Source organism: Lepisma saccharinum, chromosome 4, assembly GCF_977018435.1.
Source record: "Lepisma saccharinum chromosome 4, izLepSacc3.1, whole genome shotgun sequence".
Lineage (NCBI taxonomy): Eukaryota > Metazoa > Arthropoda > Insecta > Zygentoma > Lepismatidae > Lepisma > Lepisma saccharinum.
In genome coordinates this window covers 105,533,832-105,546,370 of record NC_139232.1, presented here as the reverse complement: position 1 = coordinate 105,546,370, position 12,539 = coordinate 105,533,832, and the positions used below count along the sequence as shown (strand labels likewise).

General features: G+C 39.1%; 1 protein-coding gene across 1 annotated transcript in view; it reads left to right on the top strand.

The window, feature by feature from the left end:
* Positions 1-643: 643 nt before the first annotated feature.
* LOC145986702 (aminopeptidase N-like) overlaps positions 644-12,539 on the top strand; it is a 31,363-nt gene continuing 19,467 nt past the window's right edge. The window contains exons 1-8 of the mRNA XM_083121014.1: positions 644-734; positions 1,868-2,466; positions 2,741-2,896; positions 4,149-4,466; positions 7,170-7,356; positions 8,167-8,278; positions 10,856-10,937; positions 11,558-11,741. Coding sequence (XP_082977140.1) covers positions 1,940-2,466; positions 2,741-2,896; positions 4,149-4,466; positions 7,170-7,356; positions 8,167-8,278; positions 10,856-10,937; positions 11,558-11,741 — 1,566 coding nt within the window. The 5' untranslated portion in view covers positions 644-734; positions 1,868-1,939. The remainder of the gene's footprint in view (positions 735-1,867; positions 2,467-2,740; positions 2,897-4,148; positions 4,467-7,169; positions 7,357-8,166; positions 8,279-10,855; positions 10,938-11,557; positions 11,742-12,539) is intronic.

Below are 12,539 nucleotides of genomic sequence, written 5' to 3'. Positions count from 1 at the left end.
ATTGGTCTATTCCAAGGTAATGTTTGTAGTAATTCTTCATGATAGATCAATTCCTCTTATTCTGCCTTGAAATAGGCTAACTCTCCACAGATGTAGCAGAAGCTATGTGGTTCATTTCAAAGTATATCAACTTAAACAAGAGCTGCAAATACAATGCTTAGTATATTGACAATAACTTGCAGGTACATCATGTAGCTTAGTAACAGAACTGCCAACATCAGAAACAGAAGCAGATGTTACCAGCTGCTCATCTGACATTTCCCTGCATTTATCACGAACGGTGAATCTGAGTAAAATGAGTATTTTTCTTTTTCTTTTCCATATTACATAAAAGCATTCTTGATAGCGAAATTCTAATTATGGATGTGAATTTTCCATACCAAATTCCTTCAGAAAAACTTTGTTCACACAAGAAAAAAAAAACCTTTGTAGAACAGTGTTATCGTGACTGGATAACATCAGCAACGGAAGAAAATCCCCATTGTGTATTTCCTGTTTGTGACACGATAACTCTATGGTAATGTTATCCACATGTAATGAAAAAAATTGTATTCAACACAATAACAATTGTTGACCTCTATATGACTGCTCCAGAATATGACGCTGATGTGCCGGATGGAGGGTCATGGGGGTGGGGGCGAGTCACTAATGAGTCGCTGGCTGCTAGTCTCATTGCTGAAGTTTGAGTGACCAACACGCTGACTATATTGAGGAAAAACTCTTCGTAGATACAGGTGAATTAAACATTCATAGATACAAAGATCTTGAACTAAATTCTGAAAGTAAAAAAAAAGGTAAAGTGTTACTCTGTGCATAGCACCACGCCATGAAGGCGTATAGGGGGTGTGGGGGTAACGCCCCAAACTTTCTTGATCCGGTCGTGAGTGGGGGTGATGTGATCAGCATCACGACCCTGACCGCCTTTACCCCCCAGGGTTTCCCCCAGGTACCCATGTTATTCGACGCTGGGTAGGCGCCGGGGCCGCTTCCACCGTTAGAAAAGTTCCCGGATTTGAACCGGCCGGGGATCGAACCCGAGACCTTGAGCATGGTAGTCAGACGCGTTACCGACTGAGCCACCGCGGCCACTACTAAATTCTGAAAGTGAGAAAGTAAATTTAGATACTAGTGTAATGCAGAAAGTAACTATAAACCGAGACTTGGGTTTAACCAAATTTTCAATCCAGAAATTATTAATTAAAATTCAAATGCGAGCTTTATCAAAATATTGAATCGAGAAATCTTCAATTAAAACTTAGATGCGAGCTTTATCGAAATCTTCAATCTGAAAACTGCCAAATAAAACTTAGCTGCGAACTTTATCTAAATCTTGAATTGGGAAACTGCCAAATTAAACTCAAATGCGAGTTTTATCTGAATCTTCAATCTGGAAACTTCCAATTAAAAGTTAGATGCGAGCTTGATCTAAATCTTCAATTCAGAAACCGTCAATTAGAACTTGCAAAACAAGAAAGGAAGATAAATTTGGTATGAAGTCTTGCACTCTGTCTGAATTCCCGGGTACATCAAAATCTTCAGGCACATGCATAGCACCTCTCGATATTAATTCATGCTTAATAGGAGAAGTGTTGTAGATTGAGCCGCCTTCGTGACGTGGAAGTGGTGTCGCGTACCGTCGACGCAATCAATATTCATGCAATGTCTAAAGTCGTTTTAAACATAATCAACAGAAAGGAACTAGTGACCTTGGGCAGTTTGTAAACTGTGCATTGTCGGTTGTCCGTTCTTCCTACGTCTGACCAGAATATGTAGGCGTCAGATGATTGTTGCGTTTCAGTCAATGCAAACATGCATCATACAACCATGTAGCTGGAATGTTTTAGTTCTTATTTATGATTCCTTGCAGATTGTTAACAAGCGCTGGAGAAGATTGTCTCCAAGAACGCTTTTCACTAAAGTCTTTCGCCGAAGATAGAGGATGAAGACCAGACACATGTCGTGGGCTAGCAAGGTCTTCTTGCCCTTATTACTACTTGCAATTGCCCTACAGTCACAGGGATCGTTGGTCGAGGATGAAGAACCTCTGCACAGACTGAAGAGAGACGTCAACGGTGAAACCAGGAATCCGATGAAGGACATTCGCTTGCCAGGAAATCTGACTCCCTCACACTACAAGCTGTACATTAGACCTGAACCGGAAGAAGATGCTTTCTCTGGAGAGATGGCCATCACAGTCAGGTGTCTGTCTGCCTCCAGCAACATCACTCTGCATGCCGTGGGTCTAGAAATTCCAGCGGAGAATGTCCAGGTGAAGGACGGAGAGACTCCAGTCGCTGTTTCCGGTGTGGAGTTCCAGACTGGAGAACAGTTCTTAATCGTCAATCTTGACGGAGAATTGAAGGAAGGGAAGGACTACCTAATCAGCATCAAATTCAGCGGAAAAATATCAACATCTCGAGGATGGTTTAGAAAGGATTATGTGGATAATGAAAGCGGGGATATGAAGTGAGTATTCACAACATTTCGTACTTCAGCCTAATAGCTTCGGCCAGTCAATTGGAAACAATATATCCATTATTAATTTTCAATTTCAGAGTTCCAATTCTTAAATGATTAACTTTTCTTAGTTTTTAACTTATTTGGAAGATGTGCTATTTGACAGAAAATTATTTATTCAAATGTATGCACATCTTTTATTGCCATTTTAGGGCATAGTCATGGATATATTAATTCTAATTGCAAGTTCTGTGTTACAATGGTCCCTTGATATTCTTCACAGGGTGCTCCTGATTTCCGACTTCAGACCGACATTCGCCAGAACTGTCTTCCCCTGCTTTGATGAGCCCCATTTGAAAGCAGAGTTTGAAATCTCCATCGGAAGGAAAGATACAGTTACTGCCCTCTCCAACACACCTCTCGCCTCTTCCCAAGCTCTGTAAGTTGATTTTTTTTAATCAATTCCTTGTATCATTCACGTCTACAAAAGACCAAGTGATGCAATTTGTGTTTTCTATAGGGTATAAGAACTGTAGGAACAAAAAAGTGTGATGGGCCTACAGGAAGTTTGTAAATATTCTTTGGTATATCCTAGGAAAGGGAGAGATTGCATGTGTCTGTCTCTACCGCAATAAAATCTTTCGCAGGTTCGATACCCGGTGGGTCGGCCCATGTGGCGGAGTGGTTAGCACATCACGCTACGACGCCAGGGGTTCCGGAATCGTATCCCGGCCTGGGCAAGAATGTTTGTGAGTGCCCATTCATCAATTTCGTCATATCATCACTTATCCCCATCTTCGCAAATTAGCCAAAGGTGGCACAAAAAGGAAGTAAAATAGAGCAAATCAATAATAAAAAATTGTTATCCGGTGGAGGCACATAGTTTTTGGGATCCCACTTTGAACTGTAGGTCCAGTCCCGATTAAAGTGGACTTAAAACATCAAATCAAACCAACAGAAATAAACTTTCTGCTTTAATTATTGTCCCAGAGTAATATGTATATGAGAATTTGATATATTTTAAATTATTGTTGAAAACATATACTTACATTGCAAAAATATTGCACCAAATAAAGTTGTATATTCTTACAATTTGATCCACATTACCTAAAGAACGGAAAATTGGCACTGACTTTCTCGGTGGAAAATGGGAAAGGGGTGAACACATAGTGGATCTGAATATATCCGAATAGTTTGTGTACGCCGATCTATTCATTTGTGATTTTTTTCTCTTTAGACACCCAGTCCTAGAATCCAGTCTTCTTACTTACTCTCTCTCTGTCTCTCTCTTTTGTTTCTCTTGTCTCTTAATTTGCTTCTCTCTCTTTCTCTTTCGCTGTCTAACTTTCATTTTGTTTATCTTCTTTCTCTCTCTCTCCTTTAAATTATCGTCTTTCTCTTTGTTTATCGCTTTTTCTTTATCTTCTTTCTATTTCCAATGCATTTTCTGTTTTACGTCTTTAATTTTTGTTTTTCCTCTCTCGGTCTCCATTTAAGCATTTCTATCTTAGAAGAACATCTGTGAACACAAGATCACACGGACTTCTACATAGAACACTTCAAGGACAAGACTTGCTGATTTTTACACTTGGAATTTTTATCTGCGGTTACCTAATGTGCCACTTTTACAACGAAATGTGTAAGTAATGAAATCTTATCGAGTAACTTTTTCCCTCGTTTTCTCCAACTAGCCCCGATCATGAAGGCTGGATGCTGGACTCCTTCCAGAAGACGCCTCCGATGTCCACCTACATGGCTGGAATCGCCCTCACGGAGTTCGAGAAAAGAGAGATGTCTGCTGGAGTGACCAACGTCGCCCTGTGGACCCCCAAAGGATCCCTCGACACCAAGGAGTATCTTTCGGAGTACGTGGTGGACCTCGTCAAGTACTACGAGAACTACTTCGATACTCCGCATCCACTGGGCAAAGTGGACGTGTTATTCCTTCCTGAATCGCGTTATTGGACGTCTGACTGGACGTTTGACTGTTGGGGAATGCCTAGCATGAAGTGAGTGTGCTTTACATAACTGTAAAATCGTTGACATGTAATGTGTATAGGATGAGATATGAAGAAATTACAAATTGAGTGCACCGGATTTTATATTGCCAAGAGTATGTTAAATGTAACTATTATTTGCACTATAAGGACGACTCTGAATACTAGGAGTTCTGTTTGAAACATTTAACTTCATAACGATTACAAAGAAAACTATTTTCTTCTAATTTCAATCCTACATTCTCGTTGGTTTTGTACATATTGATTAATTTGGCTTATTTTATTTTCTCAGCTGCGTTTGGCTAATTGGAAAGATGAAGATGCGTGATGATATGATGAATTGATGCAGGGACACTCACAGACAACACCCATGGTGGGAATCGAACAAGGAACGTCGTACCAAAACAGCGTGCCACATTTAACATTTGACAAACCGATTATATAAGGATGGTACCGAAGCAGGTAGGATCTTTTCAAGACCAACGAGACAATACGAGACAGAGAACAAGAAGAAGGGCCTCTGTTAAAACGAGACAAGACGAGAAAGAGGGAGAAGGAGGTTAAGAAAGAAAGATGGGAAGACACACGCTCTCACAGTGAGATGTGGGAGGAGAGAAAGAGAAGAGAAAGATGAGACAAGGAGATAGATGAAAAGAAGCTGAAAAATGTAAAGGAAGAGAAAATCTGAGGAGGAAGGAGAGGGGGAGAGAGAGAACGATAAGAGCCAAAAGAGAAGCAGAGGAGAAAAGAGAAAGAGAAAGTGGCTATGTGTAAGAGACTATTGTGGCCTATAACGTGCGATATTTCTAAAACAAAATACGTTAGTATGCGATTTCTTCAGACACACGGAACAGATATTTACCTTAGCATGCAATGTTAATTAGACATTATCCATTGGCTAGTGCTTTAAACTATACTTATTCTAACACTAGGTATCAAGAGAGGTTCAATTACAACCACTGGCAAAAAAGAAATTTTACCTGAAGACGAGATAAGAGCTTGTTGGAATAAGTTCAGTTTAAAGCACTAGACGTTGGAGAATATCCTATTAACATTGCATGCTAATGAAGAACAATTGTCACTAACATTCACAGAATTATTAGATATTTACCTGCTTATTTATAGGACCTTGAATTTTGCTTATAGTAATTGCAAGAGCAATTCCTTAGTGGCGTGTGCTGCATGATTGTGAGAATTCCAGAACAGCTCCAAAGGGTTTTTCTTTTCTTTGTAGAGTAAGTAGCTCTTAGACATTTCAAAGGCGATGGCTGATTCCTTATACTTAATGTGTTATACGACTGTTCTTTAATGTCCAAATACCTAAGTAGTAAATTTTTAATCACAATTAATTGACTTAAATCAGGTTGATATAAATCGCAATGTAAATCAAGATTTAAGTCAGGTGATTTTTTTATAGAAATCACTGATTTAAATCACTTTAAATAAATAATTTATAGAATAATGTACATAAGGATTTTGTAGATATCAGAATCACTTTTGGAGAAAGTACATTAATCTCATTATCATTAAATGGTGTTTATCAAACTATAAGAAAGGAAAAGAAAGGAATCTAAATATTTGTACTGATAGGGTGAAGCTCATACGAGAGGAAATGTAATATGTAAAATGCAAACACTTAAATTTCTCTTGATTTAAAATTCAATAATTTTTGCAGGCAAAACTAGCAAACAATTTATGTAGAAAAATATACAAAATACTTATGATGTTAAACCGTAAATACTGTCATTATCATTAAACTGTAAGAAAAATATGGCAGCTGATAATTTGCAAACTATCATTAAAAAAATTGCAGAATTTAAGTTCAAGGACTATAAAAAATATTTTAAGTTAAAATTATATAGTAAATCCAGAATGTTTTATTTTCACTGGAGGAAAAGTTAGCGAAATTATGTATTATAGTTTCATTAACACGCTCAACAAACGATTCCATAGTTGGTTCATACATATAGAACCAGAAACAGAAAAATGCATATTCACATACAATTTTTTATTTGCTCTAATCAAACTGTTCAATTTCTTTTTGCAGGGCCATTTACTTGAAACAGCCATTATACGAAAACATATATCTATATTACTTTTCCCGAATGTCTGGTGTAAGAGAACGGGAACGCGTTCTGATCGCACGTTGCGGGTGTGTGCCTCGTCCAATGAACGCGCGGAGGGAAGGGGTCGCGCGAGAAGGGGCGACTCGACTGGTTATGTAGTTCTGTAGTAAACATGACAGCTCGCAAGCCTACTAGGGGGGAATTGTGTATTCCACACCCTTCCCCACCTAGTCTCGCCTTGCCCACAAGCTTTCGCCTCTGCAAGTCTTTACCGCAGACATTCCGGAAAAGGAATATATATGTATGGTGCCAAAAAAACATACAAGCAATTTTAAACTTATTTTTTTAAAAAAATCGATTTAAATTTTTAAAAATAAATTTAATTTAATGAATCATCAATAATGATTTTTAAATAAAAATCACGATTTTTTTCCACCCTGATCACAAGTGTGTTTTTGTAACTATTGTTTCGAACCTAGAGACAAGAACGAGATTGGCTTCATCAGTCACGAAACGAGACTGTGAAGTCTTGTCTTGGTACCATCATTTCTAAACGTCTTTGGAAAAAAAATCTACTGTTTTCGAACTATTTAAACTTGTGTATTGTGATATATTGCACTGTGAATGAATACGTTGTCTCTGTCGACAGGAACATTGATTATAAGAGTTCTAAGGATTTGCACATTGGAAAACTTCTAGAAGGTTATGAAAAGTTGTTCCTTGCAAAAGTTCTAGCAGGCCAATGGCTAGGAGGACTGGTGACTTCTGATTGGTGGGACGACGTGAAGCTCCAAGATGGATTAGCCTTATTGCATGCCGTCGAAGCTCAATACGCGGTAAGTGGATGTGGTAATTATTTTCTCAATCTATAAACATAGTGTCGTGAAGAAGGAATTTCCAATGTCTGCTTCGGATGAAGTCCAATAGTGCAACGTAAGGATATAGCAAAGTTCATTGGTGTGGGCGATTAATTTGGGGCTCTATTGCAATGACCATAGCTACTAAGATATGACTAGGACCATATGTATAGTCATGGAAAAAAATCTTCCCCCATAGAGCCTTAATACGAGTAGTCTTAAGCTGAAGTAATTCTTTCCACGACTGTGCAACTAATTGTTATGACACGTTTATAATTCACACAAGTGTTCTCGGGTTGCCAGCCAGGTTAAATCGGCATTATCTTCCAACGTTTCGAGCACATACATTGCTCTCGTCATCAGGGAATGTATAAATGGAGACCATTTTATGGTTAAACACACGACTATGATAAGGCGGAGTTTGGACGTTTCCTTCCTATTGACTCGTTCTGGATTGTGTTGTGTCATGTGTCAATAAGAACACCGGGATCCAAGGCGAGCCAATAGGAAGGCAACGTCCAAACTCTGTCCCCTCATAGTCGTGTACTTATCCCTACATTGGTCTCCATTTCTTAAATTCCCTGATGATGCGAACAATGTATGTGCTCGAAACGTTGTAATTTAACGCCGAATTAACATGGTGGTATCCAAGAACACTTGTTGGAATCACGTAGCCAGGAAAGCTACAATTCCTATTTACGTTTATAATTATTAACATATTCTTTTGCATTTTCTGTGAATCTTCTATTATCAAATTCTAGCGTGCTAACTTGACATTCTTCCATGTAGGCAGTTCCCAGCATGCACAAGGAAATGACGGACATGTACGCATTGTTCTTTGCTTATGGAGACGAGGATGTGTCAGACATATCGCGGAAACCAAAGTGGATAGCACGACATGGTATGAAAGCATTTTTATGTATATATACAGGGCTATTCATTAGTAACTCCTTGGTTTCTGTTCATTGCAAACTCAAGGTACATGAGTAGAAAACATCTGAGAGTTTTTGTAATGTAATTTGATGATTTTTAGTAAATCACACTGAGTTTCTTGAGCCGCGGTCTGTGGAGTATCCTCCAGACATTTGTTTGTGGCAGGTGAAGTTTCCGACTTGCATCTTTTTGCTGATTTCTTTCGGCTTCGTTGGGACAAGGTCCACAGCAGGGTCCAGGAATTTTAAATAAATTCAATTCCGGTCCAGGAGAGAAACTCAGCAAGCATAAACGGGTTCTGGATGGTAAATAGCCTTATTATCTGTAAAGTATCTTAATTCGGTCCAGGAACCTTTCTTCCGAATTAATTTAAATACGGTTCGGCAACTGTTTTTTTTGGATGAATTTAAATACGGTCCAGGCACCTTTTCTCCGGATCATGTTAAAAAGTGTCCAATTTCCGCATTGAAATTAAACAATTCGCAACTTGGACTGAATTTAAATTGTATGAGAAAAGAGGTTCCGGTCCTCTTACGGAACCTAATAGAACCCTTGAGACTTTATGGATTCCAGTACCTTTAGCAACCCTGGTCCACAGTCTCTTCGGAGGGCCTCGCCGATGGCGCTGTTGTAGCGTCGTCGTCTTCTAATCAAGGAGTCCCGGGTTCGATACCCAGTGGTGGCACATAGTAGTTCGGATCCCACTATAAAATGTAGGTCCAGTCCCGATTAGCCTTACTGTGCGTATAGTGGACTTAAAACACCAAACCAACAAAGCAACCACTGATGGTCGGTCTCTGGATTTCCCCTTGCACAAACAACCAGTAGCTACGAAATGATTGTACCACTTACGAATGCTTTTCTCAGTTCTGAAATGTCGCCCTCCATTGTCGCCGTACGGTCACAGCAGACTTTGTTTCGTGGTATTGCAAGACCTAGAATGTCTTCTTTCCAGACGCCGCCATGTTGCATTGCACCCTAGCGGCTAAGTATGGGGTTAGCTGTGTACCAAACTATTAGAAGAAAAACTTTTGAACACCAGGCAGAGATGTACCCCCATTAAATTCACCACAATAAAATAAAGAAACCACGGGGTAGTTTTTTAATAGCCCTGTACATTTTCGAAATCAGTTTGGCTTGATCCTATTTATGTGTACCGCAGCTGTTTATATAGACAGAACGAGAAGTGTGAAATTTTCCGAGTTAATTCCTATAATTCAGCTTGTCCACAGATACCACAAGTGGTACGATTTTGTCATGCTCACTACATTCATACGTGTAAAACACCTGCATAAGAAATTAACCAATAAGATTTCTCGCAAGTCACGTGGACTTGATTTTACTGACTTTGCTTTAACAGTGGAAAGAGGATAGCCTGGCAAGAATGTCAATACAGTTCTTGTACACTGTGCATTTACTAAGATTATAACTGGTGCTATATAAAGTATTTGATTGAAATAATGAAATACCCCTATTATTGTTTATCCTTCGACATACATCGCTTTTAACTGCACACACTGATTTTCAAGTTCATACAGCTTGTTCATGTCTCTGTAGAAGTCACCCTTCGCATTGGTGTTTAATGTGTTCGCAGAGGTTTTCTGGATGACCGAAATCGAATCAGATACCCCTTCAAGTGTGATTTGACTGTTGGAAACAAAAGGTAATCAGCGGGTGCTAAATCTGGCGAATACGGAGGGTGATTAAGCACTTTGTCCAAAAAAACTGTGGCAATCAAATCTCGGCAACCTGCAGTTCCTTAGTCTTTCAACACTGAGGCCTCCTCGATGGCGCAGTGGTAGCGTCGTCGCCTTGTAATTAAGGGGTCCCGGGTTCGATACCCGGTGGAGGCACAAGTGGTTCGGATCTCACTTTAAGCTGTAGGTCCAGACCCGATTAGCCTTGCTGTGCATAAAGTGGACTTAAAACACAAACTCAATCAGTCAATCAATCTTTTAACACTGGAGAAAAAAGTGTGGATCACAGCGCGAATAAACCTTCCGTTTTCTCAAATCTTGAACTGTAATCTGTCTGACTGTGTCCTTGCTGATGATTGGCGGTCTTAGCGAAAGGTGACGGTTTTGAAGCAACAATTGACAAGTTTTCACGACATTGTTTCGTTGCGACACTCGGTTGGCTGGCCTCTTACGGGGTAGTCTTCAACAGTTTTAATGATTGTATTTTCTTTAAAATTATTTATTTTGTGTCAATTGAACATTATTAGGGAATGCTGACACAATACATACGTACAATTCACTGATGTATAGTCAATTCTCAGGAGAAACAAGTATACAAGCTTTGATCAGAATATTTCAGGACTGCTGCTGCTTAAGGTCAGATATGATCCCACTATGACAGTTCAGGGACAACATGATCTGAAATCATACCGTGTCTCAGAATTCTCAATCTAAGAATCGGTTATCACAAAATAGTGCGTGATTAAAATTTGATTCACGTGTCACTGCTTTTATATTTAGTCCTGTGTGTGTCTGTGTAGCATTAACAAAAAGAATATCTATCCGACATGTTGCTCCTTATTTTTCAGAACGAGTGATATTGTCTATGTTCAACGAAACTCTTTCTCCAGTTAACCACCAGAATACGCTTAGGAGGTTGATCATAGAGAAGTAAGTATTCAGATTGTTTTCTTGCATATGTATTTTCAATGTATATATCATTGTATTCCTCATCATCTACTTATTCCAGTCTCTTCCAATGTGTGTGTATATTCTGTTTCTCTAGTTTAAAGCCGGTAGTACGTCGTGAATGACGTATTTCGTTTGTTAGATTTATCCTAGATAACACTGTAAGCTTGCTTCAACAATCTTTTCAGGTAAAGTGAAGAAGCTTGCTGAAAGCATTTGGCAAGATGTAACCTTGCATCTAGCTTGAATCAAGCCAACTGGTTTCCACGTGTCAAAATTACAGCAAGCTTGACATGACAGGTTTGCACGTCGAAACGCTCGAAACATGATGCAAGGTTTGACTACATTTGTCTGTAAAGCCTATAGGCTACAGATGCTAATGCTTTTTGTTGATGAAATATGCACATTATAGCATTCGGAATTAAAAACAATAATTTTCAGATTAGTTCGTCTTGTTGTTTATTGATTAGAACCACTTTTCATGGTATTCCACGTTCTTTTTTTAATACCGATTTCTCACCTTTTCTTTGCCTCTCGTACACATATTGAGGATCGTATATGAACTTCACTACAAAAGTTATAATAGCAATTCTCTTCACCAGGAAATTCTCGACCTACACCAAGGAGTATTTCTGGCAAATTTACGATGACGTTTGTCACGAGGAAGGAACATTACCGCAGGAGATATCATTTGCTGACATGGCAACCACGTGGAGCGACTACCCCAGATTTCCTCTTGTCACCATCAACAGAAACTACGACAACAAAACAGCAACGTTGAGTCAGGTAAAATAAGCTTCCATATTTTAATTATACTCTATGGACATTACTTTGCTTACAACGTATAGATTAGGGAATTAGAATGCATAGACACACTTACAGACATATGCAAAATGTGTGTGCGTGTGTGCATTATATATACACACAATGTTTATGTATATATAATATTAAATTGTAGTGTTTAAGGTAATTCGTATTACAAATTTTGCAAGATAGTTGAAATATATTTTGAGAACTTGTAAGGTTTCGCACCGCCGATCCGTGCCGTGATCAACACATATCAACAGGTGAATGACTATGAAGAGCGACGCATAGCGTTAAGCAAAATTGGGAAGGAAAACATAACAGCTGATGAGGGAAAACGCTCAAAATCAAAATAAAAAAAATAATATCTATTTAAAATCATCATTGCTTAGCTGCATGGCTGGGGAGAGACCTGCGCTCGATCGCCAGCTCTAAACTTCGAAGGAGACGAAGAAAGTGAGCGGAAACATCCATCGCGACACTTTAGGCTGCTCTCATACTGAACTAGGCTTTGTGGCGGTTCCTCTCTCCTTTAGGCCACCCTCTGTCGTCAGCGTCCTCGAGCATAAATCGCATTCGAAAAACTATACAATCGCAGCTATTACATTAAAAAAAAATCACGAAGACAAATCGTCCATCCTCATCTTTACCTTCCTATTTCCTTCAATTACCTTTCAATATCCTATGCCATCTGTTTCTTCACCTCGGCTAAAACTCAGTGGGCTAATGGGATACTCTGACCCCTCTCAGGTACGGGTATAGTAGTAGAAATACGTGGGA